At 40.8% G+C, this 23,691-nt stretch overlaps 2 protein-coding genes across 6 annotated transcripts in view; one reads left to right on the top strand and one right to left on the bottom strand.

The window, feature by feature from the left end:
* Window positions 1-989: 989 nt before the first annotated feature.
* GPX7 (glutathione peroxidase 7) lies at window positions 990-22,217 on the bottom strand. The gene is made up of 4 exons (XM_042465894.1): window positions 22,180-22,217; window positions 11,156-11,369; window positions 4,085-4,346; window positions 990-2,613 (listed from the first exon to the last, which is right to left on the bottom strand). The coding sequence occupies exons 2-4, from the start codon at window positions 11,366-11,368 to the stop codon at window positions 2,450-2,452; spliced, it is 639 nt and encodes a 212-aa protein (XP_042321828.1). The 5' UTR covers window position 11,369; window positions 22,180-22,217; the 3' UTR covers window positions 990-2,449.
* TUT4 (terminal uridylyl transferase 4) overlaps window positions 20,538-23,691 on the top strand; it is a 57,797-nt gene continuing 54,643 nt past the window's right edge. For 3 of the 5 annotated variants that reach the window (XM_042465892.1, XM_042465891.1, XM_042465890.1), the window contains exon 1: window positions 20,566-20,651. The gene's annotated coding sequence lies outside the window, so the exon portion shown is untranslated. Of the gene's footprint in view, window positions 20,652-23,691 lie in introns of all 5 variants that reach the window. The other 2 variants (XR_006103771.1, XR_006103770.1) reach the window with 2 other exon arrangements.

Below are 23,691 nucleotides of genomic sequence, written 5' to 3'. Positions count from 1 at the left end.
GTCATGGAAGATGAATTAAATAATACTTTCCCAAGCAAAGGAAAATAATTGTTCAGCTCAATAAATAACAGACCACATGAATCTTAAACTACCTATAAGGCAGGGCCAGACCTCCCATTCAGTAGAGTGAACTGGTTGCATTAAGCAGTAGATGTCTGATATAATGAAAAGCAAATTGTTAATTGCTGTTAATGTATGATTGTTGTATTTTTAGTGCTGATGGAAACATGGGATTTTTGGCTCAGATACCAAAATTTCAGGCACTGCACACCCCAATTGGTGAGGAGGGACAGGCCCTCTGCTGTTCTAATTTTTTGAGTTGCCTCTTTTTCCACTGAGCTTACATCTCTATGAAGAAAACAAACCCACCTCTTTGGTTCGCTGTAAAATTTGCATGCTTCCAAAGTAGCATAGTAAACTCCAACCAAGTGATATGTACCTGTAAAGATTTACACAGATCATCTAGGCTCAAAATCCACTGTTGCTCTGAACTGACATATCTTATACCTCATATTTGTGAAAGTACTCCTCCTAACTTTCAGCACATCTGCTGATAGTCGTTTTCTGAATTCAAATACAGCAACTTCTTGATGGCACCCATCAGCATCTAATTAGCAAAAAGGTGAACAAAACATTTATGAACCTATGTGAACATCACACAGTTTTTAAGATCTTCACTTTATCTGTGTATACTAGTCACTTTCCTTAAAAACTGCCTGCTGTATTGTCACCCACCCTTGTGATGCATCTGCTTGCGTTTCCAATATGGGAATGGTTTTGAAGAGCTCACATCATCTTTCAATTTAAAGTGAGAAACCAGGAGCCAAATTTCTTTTGAAAACAAAGCCTCTAAGGTTCATCTGAGGAACCTTATTGGTTCTTCTTAGATTCGTAATCAAGAAAATGTTATCACTTATTTGTCTTTCCACAACACAAGTATTTGTTTACTTTGGACTATAAAGGATGTTCATAAACAACTGGCAAAACAATACTGTGATCCCTTTTTATTCTGGTTCAGGCTGAAAAATCTCCATCCCTTTTACCAGTGGTTACAAGCATGGACATTTTCCAGTTTGGGTAGTCACATATTGATAATATGGTGATTACAATGTAGGAAATAAACAAATGCTTCCAGATGACAATTCCTTCTCTCTCCTCTATAAAAATGTTGAATCCCCATGTAGGAAGAACTGTACTGTGCTGGGAAAAAACATAGCTTGTTCATTGACACCTACCCATCTCAAGCTGAATCTGGAGAAATTTGGGGAAGCTCACAGATCTTTTTTGGACTCATAGTGTTAGTGGCCAGGGAAGGGGTGGAGTGGGAGGGAGGGAAATAAGAAGCCTCATCAATTTATCTCGCATATTGCAATGAAGAATTGATGCCCTCAATTGACAAGGTGCTCCCTCTCCTTTGTGGTGAATCCAAAGAAGCCCAGTGCCAGTTTTAGCAAACTTCATGGAAGGAAGGAGTTCTTGCACTCATATATGACTTTGAATCCAACAAGGCTGCTGGAAAGAAAGGAGGGGAAGTGGTTTCCATTAATTTTCACTGGCCCTATCGCCCCTCACCTCCTCCTATGCTGTTGTGTCAGTTCCTCTACCTCTCCAGTACCTCCAGTTTGAAGAGAGGTACTAAAGGTACCAGATCCCATCTAGTTTTGGAAGCTAAGCAAGGTCGACTGTGGTTAGTACCTGGATGGGAGACTACCAACCAATACCAAGTGCTGTAGCCTGTATTTCAGAGGAAAGAATGGGTGAAAAACGCCTTTGAGCATTCCTTGCCTAGGAAAACGCTATGAAATTTATGAGGCTGCATAAGTTGATAGGCAACTTAAAGGTGCATACATATACTGTAGGCAAACTGGAGACAATCGTCTCTCCTTGGCCTTCCATCAAAAGGGGAGGGCAGTTTGGCTCATCAGATGATGCTGAACTACTTTCATCAAGACAGTTCGGGGAATGACTGGAACAATGAAGACTTTAGTCCAAAGAGATCCAAAAAATCACAAGATTCCCATCCCTTTCTGTCATTGGAAATTCACTCACAAGATGTTTGTATCCAACTCACTGTCTGGATTTTAAGAGGCAACTGACTGAGTGAATAGCTTCAGTACCACAGAAGATACCTTATTCAGACAGGCATTATAATTTTTGAATATAATGACTGCTCTTATGACCACACAGACTATCTAGTTATCTTTTTTAGTAGTGCCTGTGTTTTGGACTTTGACTTCCAGAACCTTGACCATTATCCATTTTGGCTAGGGCTTCTAGGAGCTGAAGTCCAAAACATCTGGAAGACCAAAGATTGAGGAGCACTGATTTAGGGTATGGAAGCTAAAGAAATTGGCTACATTTTCTTTTAGGAATGTTAAGAGGTAAAAAAATAACAGTCCAAATTGTAACTGGGCTACCAGAAAACCCCCAACATCACATATTTTAAAAGTCACAGTTCGTCTCTCTTCTTCAGGATGATATTTCTCACAAGTTCAGTGACATAAGGTTTTATTTCTTCAATAGTGACAGTAGAGTCCCAAGCCTTCACTGCTTTTCCATTTGGATCTACAAGGTATTTCCAGAAATTCCAGGTTGGCTCCTCACCAGTGGATTCTGCACAGAAAAATAAATGATATAGATGAGTGGGGATTGTTTTACATATAATTCTAGGGTTATTCAGTTCTTTTAAAATGGGATGTGAAGTTGGAAGGGGGCATTGGATTAGCAAAACAAAAATGGTAGTTAAGCAGTATGAAAAGGAGGTATAAACAAAATATTAGGAAAAGTAAAAGTTTCATTGGTTTTGTGAATGCACTAAGATATTGGCAATAACATATCAAGGTCATCAGCAATTACTTCAGCCAAATGGGACCAACTAGAAATCACGAAAGGGGGTATAATTCATAGCAACTATCTGAATACTCTACTCATATACTGACTTTTGTAATTTTTTTCCTTAATATTGATTTATCATTAGCCTTCTGAAGTGACTGAGGAATTCATTAACCTTTATATATTTATTTGCAATATTCAGCAAAAGAAAGTCTATACAGTTCTAGATATTATTTATCATAGCTCTATTTAATCTTTTCTCAAGAACAGCCCAAGGTAGTTTTCACCTGTCTCACAAACATCTTTGAGACAGAACTCAAAGACATCAGTATGCAAAGGGATCTTGTATCACCTTTGAGACTGAAGTTGTGTTTTAATTTATGCATATTTATTGGTTTGTTGTTGTTCCCTGCCTCAAACCATGGGGAGAGCCAGGTAAGAAATAATAATAATAATAATAGTTTGCCTACAGCCTTAGCTACAGCTATCTATTGAGACTGGACTCTCTGGCTGGCTTGGGTCCACACCCACGTTTAACACTCTCCACTTCAGCACATTGCCTCCCTCATATGGACACAGTAAAATGCATGGATCTAGGCTGAATTTTAAGCACAATCTGACAGCATTCTCTAGAAACTTCCTGACTGTCTCTCAGTCCAGCAGGATTTATCAGCAGGACTTCTTTCAGCCTTCATACCAAAGGTGGCACTGTCAACAGATGGAAATTTTTAAAAGGAAGCTATGTTACAGGAGTGGCAAACATGTAACCATCCTGAAATTGCTTGATTACCACTTCTATCAGACTCAAGTGCCACAGTCATTGATGGGGGATGATGGGAGCAGCAATCCAACAACACCTGGGCACTACAGTTTCCCCATACTACTATAGAGGAGGCCCCTTAGGTTTTCTCCCCCCCAGACACATCATCTATTTGAGTTACAAGTGATTGGAAAACTTTGTGGTACTTTGGTTTGAAGGACAAGGCAATTAAACCTTAATTGAATATCTGTTGTCCCTACTGCCAGAGGATTAGAAAAAGACTGAAAACAATCACAACAAATGCAGAAAAGAGGCTCTGCTATTTCACAATTTAACTTTGAATGTACCAAAGAACCTTGGACTTTGCTGAACATTACTGACCTCCCATGGCACTCAATTTGAAGTAGCTTTGCTGTTATAAATTATCTACAGTTCCCAGAAGATAAACATTCAGTCAGATGGAATTGCTTTAGTACTGTCTGTTCTACTCACCAATTAAATATTTGAAGGCTGGATTCGCCCCTGTGCCTATGACTGCAATTTTGCTGAACATGGGAAAGGAGACTCCATATGTTTTTCGGGCAAAACTCTCTATTTCTTTATTAGTATTTGGTTCTTGCTGTCCAAACTGATTGCAAGGGAATGCCAGCACATTAAAAAGAGATGAGCCAAGTTCCCTCTGTAGTTTTTGCAGTGCTTTGTAGTGGCTGTCAGTATATCCACACTCACTTGCAACATTGACAACTAAGGAGACCTAAAGAAAAAGTAACACAAGAATTAGAATTGAAATTCTCATGAGGGTTCTGTCCCTTAGTAGACAGCTTTGCTGTTTAAGTCACACCTTAGAAAACAACATTTATCTCTACAGTGTAGATGCACCCTTAAATACATTGTCCCAAATGAGTAGCAAGAGAAATTCTTAAACTGGTGCCAATTTAACTCACTGAATGATAGTTGCATCTGATGTCAGTATGTCTGAAAGTTGCAGTCCACAACACATGATTAAAGCTGGATCAGGATCACTGTATGTATCTGCAAGTTATTGCATCTTAGTATTAAGTCTGATTTCAATTGCACTTACTTCCAAGGAAATGTGTTTATTCCATCAGGTATATATTTGGAAAGAAAAGTGACTTGCTGCACACAGTGTTGCAGTTTTTAAAAAGTGCAAGTAGATAAATAGGTACCACTTTGGTGGGAAGGTAACAGTATTCTGTGTAGTCATTCTGGCCACATAAGCACAGGGTCGTCTTTGACAATATTGGTTCCTCGACTTAGTAATAGAAATGAGCACCATCCCCTGCAGTGAGACACAGCTTGACAACCTTGTCAAAGGGGAAACTTTTATCTTTTTACTTGGAAAAATAGTGGTTGGCTAGGTATGTGAGTGTGGGTGGTGTATGTGTTCATTCCTAAGTGAAGATAAACAAGCACTGTCTCTGAGGTGTAAAGCACTGTGAATGTAACAGAACTGACAATATTTATGTAATCCTCAAAGTCATGACAAAATCTGATGATGAAATGAAGCACTGTCTAGGCACCAGTAATTGCTGCAGCAGTGGTGCAAAAGGAGTGCTGGACGAAGTTAACAATAGGCCAAACCACATGGACAAAATAAACTAGTTTCCAGCCACTTTAAAGATGGGGCATTTAGATGATGCACACCTTGAAAGCAGCTAGAAACCAGACTGAAATTCTGCTCTGGGGCAAAAAAATGGAGCAAAAAGAAGCAGGTATAGTCTAGCTCAAGGTGGAAAATATGCATCTTTGCACCTGCATATAAATGCCGATGAGCGTGTGAGGCTGTGGCAATGCAAAGAAATTAAATGCGACAACTCTGATTGATGTAATTACAATATGCACAAACCAGATAGTCCAACAGGGTGAGGTGAAGGGGGCATGTATAGGGGCTTCAATTATTGTGCTTTGCCAATATATCAATCGCACACTGATACACCTATGCCCTGTATCACTGGAGCATCACCCATGCAACTGTGTGGTGGTTCAAAGGCGCAGACATGCAATGGAATGGCATCTGGGCAGACATGAGGGGGGAGGTACTTGGAGGCTGCAGGAGGTATGTTTGTGTGACAGTGTGCATGTATGGTGGGGAGGCAACAAAAATGTGATCCAGCGGTGCAGCTTGACAATACGCCATGCAGACAGGCTGTGAGCATTTACCCCACCTTGGGAGTAGGCCATGCTGGATCAAGCCACTTTTCCCTGCCTGTCAGCTTCAGCCCAATATGTGCAGCAACATAGGAGTTTATCACACGGAGGTCCTTCCGTGTGCTAAACATCATGCAAGCACCCCCCCCCCAAAGTCATGCAAATGCCATGGGTGTGATTTCCCCCATGGCACTACAGAAGCGTAATCGCGGCTTCCACTCTGTTCCTGTCATGCAGTCGTAACCGGAGGAACCTCTTGGAGCACTTTTCTTATTAACGATTTATCCCGTTAATAAGAAAAGAGCTCCAGGAGGCTCCCCTGGTTACAACTGAATGATGGGAATGCAGCGAGAGCCGCGATTACACTTCCATAGTGCCATGGGGGATCCAACCCATGGTGCCTGCGTGACATTTGGGGGGCGCTTGCGTGACATTTAGCACATGGAAGGACCTCTGTGTGATAAACTCCATAGCTGGTTCCAAAGCAGCTATACATATCTGGTTACATACAGAGTACTCAGGTGCTTAGTCCCAGGAATCCACTATCAATATAAGATCACAAAGACTGAAATGTCAGTAGTTGTTATTTTCAGTTTCTGGTTCTTTAATTTTTCAACTCATTTTTGTTTTATGAAGTATACTTATTCCTATTAAATCCTTATATTACTAGCTACAACTCTGTTTCTTTGGCTTTGTAATGGAGACGAGCACCACCCCCTACAGTCAGTCACGACTAGACAATTTTGTCAAGGAAAACCTTTACCTTTTATTGCAAGCTTTACATAACCTTGTTTCCTACTGTATATTTTATTTTCTGGCTACCCAACATGTTTCCAGCTGAAATTTAGAACAACACCTTCGGGGAGTTTTTTCTTGCTTCTAGCAACTGAGAAGAACCAATGCCATTATCTACCAATGTATTTATCACATCAGCACTGAGACGAATATGAATCAAGGTTGCCATCTAGTGTATGCTATAAGCACTTCCCCTGTTTCTCTTCTGGAAATTACAAAGGCAGTAATGCGGTGAAAATTTGGAGAATCATTTGGATGAAACAAAAGCTTCATAATTATTTTGGAAGGTAGAGCCAGTTTTTAACTACAAATAAATGGCAAATACAGTTCTCGCCACTGTTAAGTATTATCTCATTTATACATGCATGGTTAGAGCATTTGTTACAAAATGTTCAACTGCTGATCACTAATATTGGAAGATGGGATAGCAACAAGGTTGAGAAAAAAAATTAGATATTTGAATTTTAAGTGTGGAAGTAGTGTTGAAATTAACAATGGTATAACTTGTTTTAAAAAAATTAAGATGGTGTTTCTATGGTGTCCATGGATGTGTGTTCATGTCCGTATGTTTAAAACAAGTAAAATAAGATCTGTGAGAATATGGGTTTCTCAGTCCCAACAGCTATTTGTCAGTGTTGTCCCTAAACTAAGCTTCTGTACTACAGAAGTGTTGGAAGAGACATTAAGATATTTTCTTAGAGATATGCTAAAAGGGAAAATGTTGAATATTTGTGGAAATTGTTTCTTTCCATATTGCCTTGGGAAGGCCCTTGATTTTCAAAAGGGAATAGGAATGCACAGAATGGCATTGTTATGTGCCTTCAACTCTAACTTAGAGATCTTAATCCTAGGGTTTTCTTGGCAAGATATATTTAAAAAAACATTTGCTATTGCCTTCCTTTTAAGGCTGAGTGTGTCTTGCACAAGATGTCCTAGTCCTACATTCAAACCACTACACCATGCCAGTTGTTATGGCTAATAAGATTCAATGTGAATGAATGAATAGGGTTTATACATTAGATTTTAGAGTCTAATCTCAAATGGTCAAACAAAAGTGATGCTCTACACAAAGTGGCTGCTAGAATGCATTGGGCTGCTGTTCTGAGGTCCAAGATGCAATGCCCAGGAAGACTGAAGTATTCTGCAACTGGTTTTTCTGTATTCTCTTTCCTAATGTCTGATTTATGTCCATTTATTCTCTGGCACAGAGACTGGCCTGTTTGCCCAATATAGAGTGCTAAAGGTCCTGTGCCCCCCCCCCCCCGAAGATGGCATCTATATCCCATTAGATAGAGGATGAGAAATTAAAGTACTTCTAAATATTGTGGGCTATGAGATTAAGGACCTGTGATGACATTTCCCACTGTAACAGATGAGCATGCCGATCCTTCAGAATTTTTCCCTGGACTCTGCTGCTAGCTTCCAGGACAGACTTCCCTGACTAGCACACTCCAAATGGACAGGGTACAATGCCTGTCACCCTTACATGGCAAAACAGAGTTATAATCCAGACCATGATAGGCATCAGGTTGAGAAAGGCTACTTTTAGAAGATTATCACACACGTCTTTTAAACCATTATTTCATTGGGAAGGAAGTGGCTTTGGCCATCACCATAGCTGTCCCATCCCCAACCTGTCCCTTTTCATTCATGTGGGAAACCTGTGAATGACCTGGCAATCCCACAGTGCCCCATATGCAAAACGTCATTCACAGGATAGTTGCGCAATTGCCAGTTACTTTGTGTCAGTGTCCCCCTTCCCCCATTTCCCCACTCCCCATCACTAGTTCTTCTAATTGCCCCTCTGCAGTTTTTTTGTGAAGTCTCAGAGCTCTGCAGCCTCAATTTAAGTTTTAAAAAACTTTTTTAGGCTTAAACCATTGGCCCAGAGCTCAGCAATTGTGCCAAAAAAAATTGGAATTAAAAAAACCCTAAAGGCTATGGCATAAGGGAGGGAGGCAGGATTGAGGGAGAGGGCAGAAAAGGGGCATGATGGGGACATCAGCCCTGGTCATACAAAGAAGAAGAGGTGCCGTGGTGGCTGCACAGAAAGCGGTATGCACCCATTTTAATTTAGTTGTGTGATTGCAGCAAAAAAGAGACTGGTGTGATAATCTCCTAGTTAAGAATGAACATGCATAGAGGGGTTGGAGGGGCATTTTTGGGTTCTTGCAACCCCAAGGCTCCCAATCATTTTCTAAAACTGCAGTTTAGCACAAAACTATTGCCTCTAAAAGTATATTTCAGACAAACTGTGTGAATTTTTGACTTTTTTTTTTTGCAGGACATTCTGGGAAGCCCACGCTTTGCATAAGAACCCCCAAATTTTCCTCCCATTCCTAAATCCTTTGCGTTAATGTCTAACACAAACTGGACTGTGGGCATAGGGGAATAGATCCATTAAGAGATAGTAATTATGTTGCCATATATTTAACACTCATTCTCAAGAATTTAGGGAGCTACTTTAAAATCCTTAATTTGGGATTTTGTGGAAAACATTCTTAACAGTATGGTCATGTGTGTTTATTCATAAATAAGTCCATCTGAATTCAATGGAGTTTGTGTGTACGCACTTTCAAGTCACCTGTTGGCTCAAGGTGACCTTACTTCAGGGGAAGAAAATACGAACCGAAGAGTACCCCTAATGTAATGGTGGAAACTGTGTGGATAAGGTTGAACTACAACTTCCAACAGCCCTAGCAGTCGTAGTGAGGAACACTGGGAGTCATAGTTTAACATCTGAAGGACCATTTTATTCTCACTGTGTGACTCCATTGGGAACAAATCATCAATTGTCCAACTCATCCTCAGTTAACTTGATGCGGACCAGCCGTGGATATACTTAGGTATAAAAATACACACCACTTGGTAGGGAGATACCGTGGGTCTTTGTTATCCGCTGGGGTTTGGTTCCAGGACCCCCTGTGGATAACAAAATCCGTGGGTACTCAAGTCCCATAGCACAATGGTGTCCCTTATATAAAATGGAAAATCAAGGTTTACTATTTGGAATTTATACTTTTTTAAAAAATAGTTTCAAGCCATGGATGCTTGAATACATAAATAAAAAATCCATGGATAAGGAGGGCCAACTGTACAAGGTTCCTCTGTATGCTAATCTTAAGCCATCCATTACTCATTTTGCCATCTCAGTTAAACTAAGGGGTTTGTTTTGTTTGCAAGTGTGTGTATGTGTGCCATCATGAGTTTCATGAAGTTTTCTTAGGTAACAAATACAGTGAACCTTTGGTACTAACTGGTTTTTAGTTCCAGGACCACATGTGGATATCAAAATCCATGGATGTTCAAATCCCATTAAATTCAATGGGGTAGCAAAATTGTGTTGTTGTGTGCCTTCCAAGTCATTTCTGACTTATGCATCTTATATAAAATGGCAAAATCCAGATTTACTTTTTTGTAATTTGTACTGTATATATGTTTGAAGATTTTCAAGCTGTGGATGGTTGAATGGATATAGAGGTCTGACGGTACTCAGAGATGGTTTTGCCAGTTCCTTCTTCTGAAAAATAGCCCACAGCACCTGGTTTTTGTTGACAGTCTCCCATCCAAGTACTAACCAGGGCTGATCCTACTTAGCTTCCAAAATCAAATGGGATCTGGTGCTTTTAGAGTATTTAGGCCCTTTTGTATGTATGTGCGTATATGTATGTGAGAGCCAGCATGGCCTAGTGGTTTGGGTGTTGGTTTAAGACTCTGGAGACCAGGGTTCGATTCAATTCAGCCATGAAACCCCTTGGGCAAGTCACACTCTCTCAGCCTCAGGTCATGGCAAAACCTCCTCCGAACAAATCTTGCCACAAAAACCCTTAGGGTTGCTGTGAGTCGCAAATGAAGGCACACAACACTCACATACCCATCTAACAGTCTGGAGAGAGATGTTGTGGCACCTTTGAGACTCACTGAAAGAAAGAAGTTGGCAGCAGGAGCGTCCATAGACTTAAGCCTACTTCCTCGGATGCATTTCAAGTAGACTGAAGTCTAGGAAAGCTCCTGCTGCCAACTTCTTTCTTTCAGGGAGCCTCAAAGGTGCCACAAGATCTCTCTACATTGTTGTTGTTGTTGTTATATCCAAATGCATCTAAGGAAGTAGACTTGTCTAGGAAAGCTCCTGCTGCAAGATCTCTCTCCGGACTGATCCCACAGACTGAGAGGGCTATCTATGTCTTTGAATAATACCCACCTATGTATGCCAGGAACCATAACTTTGCCCCAGAGGTTTAGTAAAGAGGCCACGGATGCCCATCCTGGGCCTTTTGTGTTGCAGAATGGAAAGCAAGTAGCCAAAAAGGGGGCGAAAAGTTTCCAGGAGGCCATGCTGCCTGTTTGCCACGTAGACAGAGGAGAAGAAGAGGAGAGAAGAAAACAAGAGGCGGTTGAAAACTCTGGTTTTTAATCAAGCGACGCTGCAGACTCAAAAGGTATCAAACCGGAACATCTCTCCAGTGTGGATGCAACCCTAGGTGAGGATGAGACTGAGAACCCATGCGAACATGCTGGGGAGCCTCCTTGGCTGGTTAGTGGTTGGAGCAGAGGCAGCATGCATCTCCTTCTTCTCTCCCTCCCTGCCACCAGACTCACCGCGCCTCTGTATTTGGACAAGGAGACCAGCTTGCCCCTGATGTTGACGACTTGGAAAGCGTAAAAACCGTCCTCTTTGGGCTCAGAGGCCGAAAAGGCCAGCAGGAGGAAGGCTCCCAGGACCAGCAGCATCGTGGCTAAAGGGAGGAGGAAGGCTTTGGAGGAGGCCGGGGCGCTTGCTGCTGGCTCTGCACTGCCCTCCGGGTCTTGCATACTGCAAGCAAGCAAGGGAAGGAATGGAAGGATTAAGGAAGGAAGGAAGAAGGCTCTGCTGGTGCTGCTGGAAAATGAATTTTGAACACCTCCCTCCCCTTCCCTCCATGCCACAGAGTTGCTTTAAGAAAATAAGAACAAGAAATTACAGTGGATTTTATGTTAGTTCCAGTGGACCCCAAACTGTGCCCTTTAAGAGATTTTGGACTTCAGCTCCCAGAAGCCTCAGCCATGTTGGTCAATAACTTGGGATTCTGTGAGCTGAAGTCCAAAATTCCCTTAAAGAGCACAGTTGGGGGTCCACTTTGACTTTTGTGGCTTTATTTGTCAATATGTTTTGTCTAGAAACATCTAGGTCCTCTGGCACAACTCTGTGGTCAACTTTAACCCAAAGTCACACTGCAGGACCTAGAGATTCTTAAGGAAAACCCTCCACTCCAAGTACCTTTGAGACAGACTGAAACAAAGAAATTGGCAGCATAAGCTTTCCTAGACATCAGTCTACATCAGGAACTAGATTGAAGTCTAGGAAAGCTCATGCTGCCAATTTCTTTCATTTAGTCTCAAAGGTGTTACAAGATCTCTACAACATACCTGTGAATAATCAAATCCACAATATAAATTGTTTATTTTATTTATAAACCGCTTTTCCCAGGATCAAAGCGGTGTACAGTATAGAGGTAAATACAATACAAAACAAATGACATATTAAAAATACACATCAATATCCATTAATTCCACAAATATTGGCTAAAAACATTCCACATTATTAAAATTGCAATTATAAATACCTACATCATTAAACAAAAGTCAAAGCCACAAATGTGGAGGGTCAAATGGTCTCTGAACGATGTCATTCATCATTTGCTAGCAAGAACAAAAATAATTGACCAGGAGGAGCTACATAAATTCAACATATGATATTTACCCCATCTAGGAAGTTATCTTTTGTTGAACTATAATTCCCAGAATGCCCAGCCAGCATGGCCACTGGCCATGCTAATTGGAGGATTCTGGGAGCTGTAGTCTAACCAACCCCTCCCCCCCAAATGCTGTTTATTTAATATATTTGTATCCTGACCTTTAACCAAAGAGGACTACAAAGTGAATTACAAAATAAATGTAACAGTACAGTATCTGCCTCAGGCTTAAAATGTACTTAAATGCATTTAAATGTAATTAAAATCTTTTATTAATTTTATCAGTTACAAACATCATATTGACTACAAACATGAATAAAAGCATTATTCTTTATGCTTTCACCCCTCTCCTCTCTTACTGGGTTTGGACTTAGTGATTCCTTAATATCTATAACAGAGTGTTATTTCCTTTTTGACATAAAAGGAGAAATTAATTATTCATTGTGTCTCTTTCAAAGTCCCAAGTGTTTATTGACTGGTATATCTCTCCATTTTCTTTGCTTGCATAACAAATAAATGGCCACAAGACTTGCTGCCATGTCTCTGCTGGCTGTGTTAACATTAACATTAATAACATGCTGATGAGACCCAGCTCTGCTCCTCTGCTACATCTGAATCAAGTGTGACCATGCAGGTTCTGGACCAGTGAACTGCTTAGGAGCAAATAAACTCAGGTTGATTCCAAAGGAAGGAAACTTTGTAAGTAAGATTACCAAGTTGAATATTGGATGGGACTCCTGTAACTTTAATCCTGAGCAGATGTGGAGCAAGATGAAGCATCACTAAGATCTGTCAAGCCAGATGAAGGTACCTGTCCCTCCTTACTTTCTGAACCCCAACTTTCAGCTGTAGCCATCCCCTCCCAGCACTGCTACTGCCTCAGCAGTGGAGGATGGTGTGCAGAGGAATCATTGACTCATAGAGATGGAAGGAACCCCATGGACCATTCGGTCCAGTCGCCTGCTCAGTGTAGGATCTCCATGTGCAGTGATTCCCAAACTCTGAACTTCAGTGTGTTTTGGACTTCAGCTCCCAGAATCCCAGATCACTAGCCAAGATAACTGAGGCTTCTGGAAGCTGAAACCCAAAATACCTGGAGGACCAGAGTCTAGGAATGACTGAGCTAGAGCATTCCCAGCAGGGAGCTGTCCAGCCTCTTTTTGAAGAAGACGTCCAGAGAAGAAGACCTGATCACCTTTCTAGTCAATTAGGGCCTGAACAGACAGGCCAAAATAAAACTGCTTTGGGCTACTTTGGAAATGTGCTGTTTAAATTACGCATGTGTCCTAAGAGGCAAGAGGCTGCGCCAAAGCCTCGCACTGGAGCGTGACTTTGGCGCAGCTTCTGGCCTCTTAAGACGTGTGTGTCATTTAAATAGCCTACCTCCAAAGTGACCAGAAGCAGCTTTATTTTGGCCTGTCTGTTCAGGCCATTAGTTTCATTGCCAAACTGCTCTCATTGTCAAGAAGTTCCTTCTAACGTTCAATCAAAATCTGTCCTCCTGCAACTTAAAGCCATTAGACCTAGTTCTACCCTATGAGGCAACAGAGAACAAGCTTGCACCTTCCTCCTTGCAGCAACCCTTAAGAGTGTGATCATGCCACCTCTCAGTCTTCTCTTCACCAAGCTGAACATGCCCAGCCCCTTCAACCTCTCCTTGTATGTTTTTTCTCCATACCGCTTATCATCCTTGTTGCTCTTCTCTGAACCCACTCCAGCTTCTCTATTTGCCCTCCATTCGATCTCGATCCATGGTGATCCTGTGGATGAGACATCTCCAAGACCCCCTGTGCTCCTCTGTTCTGCTTAGTTCCTGTAAATTCATACTTGTGATTTCTTTTATAGAATCCATCCATCTAGCATGCAACCTTCCTCTCTTGTGTATGTTTCCCCTGTGTATGGAGGAAATGTTCTCATTCTGTTTGTATCAACATAATTTTTGTGGAAGTAAAACCATTTACACATGATCTGTGGTTTACACATTTACACCTGACTTCAAAAAGATACTGTCACTGCAAAACATCTCACCACAAGACAGGAGTTCTTGTGCAAGAAAGTTGCTCAGTCACACAGCACCTAGAATGCTCCTAATGCAAAAGCATGGAGACACTTCTTGAGAAATTCAGTGTTTTAACAAAGGAGGTTGTGACCTAACAAGGAACAGAGACATCTTGGATCTCAAAGGAAATACCTTTTTGCATTGCTAATGGAATTCAGATTTTATCTCCTGGGCTCTGGAATGCTTTGTTCTCAGTGCCACGTGGCCAGAAGGAAGAGATAGACATGGAGATAGATGCCTGCGAAGTTATCCCTCCACAGAACAACACAACAACAACATAGTTTTTTGTGGGTTTTTTGGGCTATGTGGCCATGTTCTAGAAGAGTTTCTTCCTGACATTTCGCCAGCATCTGTGGCTGGCATTTTCAAAGAACTAATGACTAACATTGACTAACATTGTCATTTAAAAAAAATATCCTGTATGATTTTTAACACCTTTGCCTGATGAAGTCAGTGGAGCTTTGAAAGCTTGTGTTATGTATTTTGTGCATTTTGGTTTGATGAATAAGGTGTCACTGTTTTGTGGATTTTGAATGTTATTGTACAGTCTAGTCATTATTTACTTTGTAGCATAATTGTTTAGACTATGCTTAGGACCTATCCCTCACAAAGTTTTATAAAAATATCTTGGTGCATGTAGTGCTCCATTTATCTTCTTTTGTTTTATCTTTGCTACTTTTATTCTAAATAGTAAATATAAACCTAAGCTGTGAGTACCTCTGGGTTCTAGGTCAATGACAGGAACCTCAGGACTTTCAAACATCCTTTTCATTATCACTTCATAGAGGTCATTTGGTTAAAATCCAACAGTTTAACCTGGACTTTGCTAAGCCAGTGATGTATCCATACTGCACGATTATAGCAATTTGATAGCACTTGAATTGCCATAATTAAATCCTTTGGGATCCTGGGATTTGTAGTTTCATGAGGTATTTAGAGGTCTCTGTTAGAGAGGTCTTATGCTGTAGTTTAGTGAAGTGAGCTAGATCATTTTAAATACCTCACAAAACTATCAATCCCAGGATTCCAAAGGATGAAGCCATGACAGTTAAAGCAGTCTAACTATGCAGTATATACACCTTAAATCCAATGTTCTTCTAACCACTCTGGCGCTCTCAGATTCTGACTGAGAGTGCATCTATCCTGGTGCAGTTTGACACCACTTTAAATGCTGTAGTTCCGTGCCGGGATTTGTAGTTTTACAAAGTCTTTAGCATTCTCTATGTAAAAGTGCTGATGCCTCACAAAACTACAAATGCCAGTATTCTGTACAATGGAGCCATGGTAGTTAAAGTGGCATCGAGTTATAGTATTTTTACAGTGTAGATGCACAGAAGCATCCTGAGAGACCAGATTAGTGAGAAACAGCGACAGCCCTAGAAAGGGCCTAAATACTCTACAGGCATCCAATTCTGCCTGATCTTGGAAGCTAAGCAGGGTCAACCCTGGTTAGTACTTGGATGGGAGGCCACCAATAAATGCCAGGTGTTATATTTCAGAGAAAGGAAGTAGCAAAACCGTCTTGTGAATATTCCTTGCCTAAGAAAACCCTATGAAATTAGTGGGGTTGCCATATGGGGACAAGTAACTTTCACGCATGCAAACATTGCTTTAATTACTTTTTGTTTTGAAAAAATGGTTTCAAAATTATTCTGGTTAGTTTTTAAATAATGGTTTGATCTGCTGTATCTTGATGTTTCAGCAGGCTGATACATGATAAATACTCTAACAACTTCACAAGGCTGTTTTAGGGTAGAAATTATATTTTAAGCCTTATCTCACTAGGTTGTTGGAAGAAAGTAACCCACTGTATCCAACCCATCCCACTGGATGAAGGGAAAGAATACAAATTGTATTAATGCACTTGCAAGACTAACGTTTCTTAGCCATTTGTAGTTTGCTCGGACCTGATCACATTTCCATGCAAGCCTGAACCTCCCTGGTCATCGCTGGCATGAAGACTTGGTATCAAAAAGGTAGAATTCAAAGACATAGCTGTATTAGTCTGGAATCAGTATTTATTCACCCTTTGAAGCAAACAGGTTAAGGCCTGTGAGCAGCACCACCTTTGGGAAATAACTCTGGTATACTAGTGATGACAAGTATGAGATGTCATTCCTCCCTTTGGAAAGTTCTCTCTCACACAAAGATTTTCTCCTGCCCTGTTGAATTCCCCATCTTCCTCCTCTCTCAACTTTCTTTGGAGTTTATCACACAGGGGGAAATTGGAAGTTTAAAATGGTCAAAACCCGTTATTAATTCACAATTGCACAAATGTTTTTCACACACAAAGTGCTGTTATCCCATGCAGAATCTGAGATAAATCTGCACTTGTGTGCAAAGTTGCAAATGGTTTTCACACGAAGGGACCTAATGTGCCTCCACCCTGATAATGATAAAAGCATATGCATCCCGAAAAGCGATCAAATGCGTAAATGATTTTCACACGTAGACTGCGACAAATCTGTGTGTGTGTGTCAGCAGCTGTTCCTTTAAGAGCCCTGACTATGGAGACTGAAGCAGGAGACAGATATATACAGGAAAGAGCGAGAGGGAACTCAGGCTTTTCTCTATCTCACTTGCTCTGACCCTGCCTTTGCTTCAGTAGCTGTTTCTTTAAGAGCTCTGGCTAGGAGAGAATAATAATAATAATAATAAATTTATTTATATACCATCTTTCCAAAGGATCAAGGCGGTTTATAAATTTACATAAAATACCTAAAAATATGTAACGTATCCAAACTAAAATTCCAACCCTCATCCCTTACATAAAATACAAACATCAAATTACAATTTAATTCATTAAATATATAAAATAAATGTAACATAAGCAAATTTTAAACTAAAAAAAAATTAGGTGGAACTGATCCGCAAATTTAATCCATGGATTCAAGCATCCACACAGCTAGAAAAGACTTTAAAAATAGGCAAATTTCCAAAGGTAAACATTGATTTTGCCCGTTTATATAAGGATTTTGGCATTCATGGTGTGTGTGTGTGTCCTGAAACCAAAGCCCAGTGGATTTTATTGTATTTTGTAATAGGGCCAAACCAGCTACTCTGGATATGTAGCATGATAAAATAAAATAGTCCATCATTGATTTTCTTCATTTTCCCCCCAACTTTTTTCTTGGTTTTTTCCTCTTTTTTTTTTTCATATTTTGCCCCCAGATTTTTCCCCCAGGATGATAATAATAATAATAATAATAATAATAATGCCCAAGAAAAATTGAAAAAACAAAGAAAATAAATTATGGGATATTTCATTTTAGGATGATTCAGGAAAAACATGGACAGAAAAATGTTTCTCCCCCCCTAATTTTCCTGCGGGCCTTCACATTTCTATCCCAAGGTCACAGGGAGGTCCTCCTTTTCCAGGACATGTCCTACATTTAAACCTTCTGTCCAGGAGGAATTCCAAAAATGTCCTCCATTTTGAGCAGAACTATTTATATTTATATGAGTGTTTTTAGCTTTCCTTTTGTCATTCTTGAAGGACCTGCATTTTGCAGTGCCTTGTCCTCCTTTGCAGTGAGGACATTGGCTAGATTACCACACTACACTCTTATAGTGCTGCTATTCCACTTTAACTGCTCTGGCTGCCTCCTGTTGCATTCTGAGATTTACAGTTTAAGGAGAGCATTTAGAATTCTCAGCCAGAGAGCTCTTAGGCCTCATTGAATTACAAACCCCAGAATGCAACAGGAGGCAGCCAGAGCATTCAAAGTGGAATAGCAGTACTATAATAAAAGTGTGTAGTGTGGTAAAGTGTGAAATAGTCATCCTACACAGGATCACCATTGGAAATGCCTTGAAGGCACACTCTCTAAACTCTCTGGGTGACCTTGGACCAGTCACACTCTCTCAGCCTCAGAGCATGGCCTTGGGAAACCCCCTCAGAAGCATCTTCCCAAGGAAACCCCATGAAAGGGTCGCCATTAAGTTAGCAATCACCTGAAGCCTCACAACAACAACAACAATAACAACAGTGGGGCGGTAGCATCTTCCTTGGAGAAGAAAGAGTCAGAACAAGTCAGCCTTCTTATTCTTAACCAGAAGAGTTTCGGTTCTACTCAAGGTTTCGATTCTGGAGACCTGGGAAGAGTCATTAGCCTGAGAGTACTGTAGTTTCGGTTTTGCTGAGGGAAGAAGAGTCCCTTATTCTCTGGAGTAGAATGGTAAAGGATTATTATTATTATTTGATTGTGTATTCTTGCATGGCAGGAGGCTGCTGTGGATGGCCCTTGAGGTTTCTTCCAGCTCTGAGTCTACTACTACTACTACTATTGTTATTAGTGCTTTGACTCTGTATTCCTGCATGACAGGAGATTGGACTGGATGGCCCTTGAGGTTGCTTCCAACTCTATGATTCTATCATTGTTATTATTATTATTATTTGTACGTTGTGTATTCCTGCAGAGCAGGAGGCTTCAATGGATGGACCTTGAGGTCCCTTCCAGCTCTGATTCTATTATTATTATTATTATTATTATTATTAATGCTTTGGCTGTGTTTTCCTGCATGGCAGGAGGTTGGACTGGATGGCCCTTGAGGTATCTTCCAGCTCTGTGAGTCTATTATTATTATCATCATTGTGCTTTGTGTATTCCTGCAGAGCAGGAGGCTTCAGTGGAGGGCCCTTGAGGTCTCTTCCAGCTTTATGATTCTATTATTAATTATTGTCCGGTTTTTCTTCTTCTATTATTAATCATTGTCTGTTGTTGTTCTTAATCATAGAATCACTGAGTTGGAAGAGACCACAAGGGCCATCCAGTCCAGCCCCTGCCATGCAGGAAATCCAAATCAAAGCATCCCCGACAGATGGCCATCCAGCCTCTGCTTAGGGAAGGAGACTCCACTACACTCTGAGGGAGTGTGCTCCACTGTCAAACAGCCCTTATTGTCAGGAAGGTCCCCCTAATGTTCAGGTGGAATCTCTTGTTCTGTAGCTTGCATCCATTGCTCTGGGTCCTAGCCTCTGGAGCAGCAGAAAACAAGCTGGATCCCTCCTCAATATGACATCTTTCAAGTATTTAAACTGGACTATCCTTCTCTTAACCTTCTCTTCTCCAGGCTAAACATCCCCTGCTCCCTGAGTCGTTCCTCATAGGGCAAGGTTTCCAGACCTTTCACCATTTTAGTCGCCCTCCTTTGGACACGCTCCAGTTTCTCAATGTCCTTTTTGAATTGTGGTGCCCAGAACTGGACACAATATTCTAGGTGGGGCCTGACCAGAGCAGAATACAGTGGCACTATTACTTCTCTTGATCTAGACACTGTACTTCTATTGATGCAGCCTAAAATAGCATTGGCCTTTTTAGCTGCCGCATCGCACTCTTGACTCATGTTCAACTTGTGGTCTACTTGGACTCCCAGATCTCTTTCACATGTAGTTTCATTCAGCCAGGTGTCCCCCATCCTATATCTGTGCATTTCATTTTTCTGCCCTAAGTGCAGTACCTTACATTTCTCTGTGTTGAATTTCATTTTGTTAGCTTTGGCCCAGCTTTCTAGTCTATTCAGATCATTTTGAATGTTGGTCCTGTCCTCTGGAGTATTAGCTATTCCTCCTATTATTGATTATTGTCTTTTGCTGCTGCTGTTCTTCTTCTTCTATTATTATTGTCTATAATTCTTCTTCTATTATTATTATTATTGTGTGTTGTTGTTATTGTTATTCTATTATTGTCTGTTCTTGTCATTGTTTTTCTATTAATTATTGTCTGTTGTTGTTCTTCTGCTATTACTTATTGTCTGTGTTCTTCTATTATTGTCTGTTCTTGTTATTATTATTTTATTATTAATTATTGCATGTTATTATTATTAATATTCTATTATTAATTATTGCCTGTTATTATTATCATCATTATTCTATCATTAATTATTGTCTTTTATTGTTGTTATTCTATTATTAATTATTGTCTGTTGTTGTTGGTCTTCTATTATTTATTGTCTCTTCTTCTTGTATTATTAATCACTGTGTGGTTGTTGTTGTTGTTGTTGTTCTCCTTTTCATCATCATTATGATCATGATGATCATAATCCCAGAGGAGGCCTCCCCCTGAGCCCTCTCTCTCTCTCTCTGAGGGAAGAAGGCAGAGGCCTAGAGAGCGGAGGAGGAAGGCGGGCGCCTGGGCCTTGTGTTGCCACTCCCCACAATGCACTGCGCGCCGCAGCTGAGATGGCGGCCGGCCCGGACTGAGGCGCTGGCGGAGGCCGCTACCAACGGAGCAGGAGCAGGAGGAGGCCATGGCCATGGCCGGGGAGAGGAAGGCCGGGGCAGCCCGCCGGGGGTGACAGGCAGGTACCTGGGCCCCGGGGGAGGCATCAGCCCTTCGGCCTCCGCTGGGGACTGGAGGGCCCCTTCTTCCCCTCGCCTTAAAAGGAGGCTCCCTTTGGGCCCTAACTCCTGCTTTCATGGACTATAAGTGTCAGACCCTTAAGAGGAGCCTTAGGCGGCATCCACACTGCAGAGAGAAGGAAAGAACCCGCTTTGGCAACGCTTTAACTCTTGGTCTGCCTCAATCATTAACAATAACAATACGTTTTATTTATAGACCGCCTTTCCAACAGATCAAAAACGTATAGACAGTCACACGAAGAATTACATAATACATAAACCACGAAAGCTGTGGGATTCTGGGAGTTGGAGGCAATTAAGGAAAGACATACTGGGGGGGGTTTAGGTCTATGGTTTAAGTGATTATAAGAATCATATATATATATATAGATATATATAGACGACTTGGATGCCATGTAAACAGTGCCCCTTCTGAGCTTTTGTTTTTGTGACTGTTTGTGTAATTTGAGCGACTTGTTGTTATTATAAATACAGTAATAGTATTAATAATATATTTATACCCCACTCTTCAGCCAAAAGGCTCTCAGAGCGCCTTACAAATTGTTAATGAGACATTTCCCTGCCCCCAGGGCTTCCAGGAAGGATAAAATGCCAGATACATGTATGTCAACCTGTTCTCCCTCCTTCCAACTCACACTTAATTAGCTCCTGATTAAAAATAATAATCCAATGATAAAGTGTATTCCGTGATAAAATAACAGTAAGGCGATGGGAGCCCCTGGGATATTATTATACACGGGTTGGAAGGAAAAGCTCTTCAGAAATAACCTAGGGTCCAAAACACACTGCAGAAATAATCCAGTTTGAGACCGCTTTAGCTGCCCTGGCTCAGTGCTGGGGAACTGTAGTTTTGTGAGACATTTAGCCTTCTCTGTCAGAGAGAGCTCAGGTGCCACAACAAACTACAGTTCCCAGGATTCCCTAGCACTAAGCCAGGGCAGCTAAAGCAGTCTCAAACTGGATTATTATTTCTGCAGTCTATTTTGGGATCTGAACTGCCTTTTTCTCTGCATGTGCACAATACAAAATACTTTCTAGTCAGCCACTATTTCCTAAGCACCAGCTGATTGCCAGGCTAAGTATAGTTATTTTCATTTTGCAAGTGGAGAAGATAAAGGGTAGGCATTTCAGAAGTAGAAGTAGATGGTGGGGTTGGAAGGTATATCCATCCCCTGCCTCCCAAAAGCAAAACAAAACACTGTATAAAGAGTGTTGCAAAATAGTACATGGTATAATTTGAGCATGCGGCTGATTCTGCTGTGAAATCCATCATGGCCAATTTTACAGTTGAGCTAAAGTAGAACAGAAGCATACCTTGTGAAGTCAAAGGCTTTCACAGCGGGTATCCATAGCTTTTTGGTGGGGTTTTTGGGCTGGGAGACACAGATGCTGGCGAAACGTCAGGAAGAAACTCTTCCAGAACACGGCCACATACCCCCCAAAAACCAACAGAAAAAGTATAGAAACATACCTTATCTTTCCATGGTGGCCGAATTGAAAGACAGAGTTGTGTTAGTCTGCAGGTTCCATTTACATACCTTAATATGTTACCTCTGCTTAGTATTGCCACATTATATTAACAGCCAGACATTAAAAATTGCCAGGAGTTAGTGTTAACCTTTGAGGAAGCTAGCATGTTTCAAAAGTGGCAGGAGGGGAAAACATCACTTCCCTTGGTTGAAAAAGCAGTTGAGATTTTTGTAACGGTGTCCATTTGCGTAGCTTGTGTACCATTCTGGACAATCATGACGGTTACTATGAGAGTGAAGCATGTTAGTAATCCAGGAGCCAGTGATCTCCTAAAATTTAAAGTGGTAATAAAAGAGGTCTTTCAGAAATCATCACGAAGGCTTTTTGCAAGAAGGTGATAATGCCATCCTGCAATAAATGTGGGCTTTTTAGTGTATGTTTGCTTAGAGCAGCATGTATGAAAACAAGATAAACGTCAGTTTACAGCTGCCATGATCAGCCTCACCCTCTGATGCTATGGCACAGTTTATAGCAAGAATGATCTAATGTTTATGATATTGAGACCTCTGAACCCTGATAATCAAGAGAGCACTGTTTGCTGAGAAGTTAAAGTTCATGTTGCATCAGGTTTGTGTATTCTAGTGCTTGTAAAGGCAGAAAGAATTAAAATAGGCAAGCTAAGCAAGCATGCTAATGTCGTGATAATGGTCATATAATGACCTACAGAAAGTTGTCTTCGGAAGAAAGAGCAGTGATGAGAAGTTGTTGTGTGCTTGGCTTCTAGAATCATTAAATTCTTCTTGACATTTCTCCAGACTTGGCCCAAAGAAAAACACAAGAGAGAATTTTCTATCACTTTCCATATTTTGTAGTGAATGTGTACATTGTGACAACAGTTCAGGATATTTATGTGTCTTCATATATGGGCTGCCCCATGTGTGGTAGCTTGTTTTGAGGATGCAGTTCATTACACATTGGGAAATGTGTTGGGACCTATGTCATTAGTGACTTTTTCTGGCCAAGTAAGGTGATAAAGCATGTGATTCTTAACATTTAAAATAAGAAAAGCAACCTCCGGGGGTAGAGGTATAGAAATCACAGCTGGAACTTTGAATAAAACGTTGCATTGGAGAATGTTTCTATTTAGTATTGTAGTCAGCAAGTAGTATCTTCTTTCAGACTCTCTCCTCTCCCTCTGGCCACTTTTCATGTTCATGCTCAATCCTCCTTATGCATTTAATTTTTTTGTAAAGCTTGGGGTTCCCATAAGAATCCTTTTGTGTCTTGGTACCATTTTTTTAATTTTTGGGTTATTATTATTATTATTATTATTATTATTTACTTATATCTTGCCTTTCTCCCAATATAGGGACTCAAGGCGGCTATTGTAACTGTATACCTAGGTTTGCTATTAGTATTGATGATGTGATGCAGAAACAAGAAACTGGTGGTCTGGACCAGTTCATCACATTCCCTTTCTGGTTCCCACACTACATTCCAATACGCATTCATA

The sequence above is a fragment of the Sceloporus undulatus genome, chromosome 4 (assembly GCF_019175285.1).
Source record: "Sceloporus undulatus isolate JIND9_A2432 ecotype Alabama chromosome 4, SceUnd_v1.1, whole genome shotgun sequence".
Lineage (NCBI taxonomy): Eukaryota > Metazoa > Chordata > Lepidosauria > Squamata > Phrynosomatidae > Sceloporus > Sceloporus undulatus.
This window is presented reverse-complemented; position numbering and strand designations above follow the sequence as displayed.

Bases quoted from the DNA above. Each gene is read 5' to 3' on its own strand.
- GPX7 (XM_042465894.1), bottom strand. From the start codon at position 11,368: ATGCAAGACCCGGAGGGCAGTGCAGAGCCAGCAGCAAGCGCCCCGGCC. The intron at 4,347-11,155 runs GTGAGTCTGGTG...CTTTTTCTTTAG, and splicing joins TGTCCAAATACAGAGGCGCG to GTCTCCTTAGTTGTCAATGT. The intron at 2,614-4,084 runs GTGAGTAGAACA...TTTTCTGTGCAG, and splicing joins AGCCTTCAAATATTTAATTG to AATCCACTGGTGAGGAGCCA.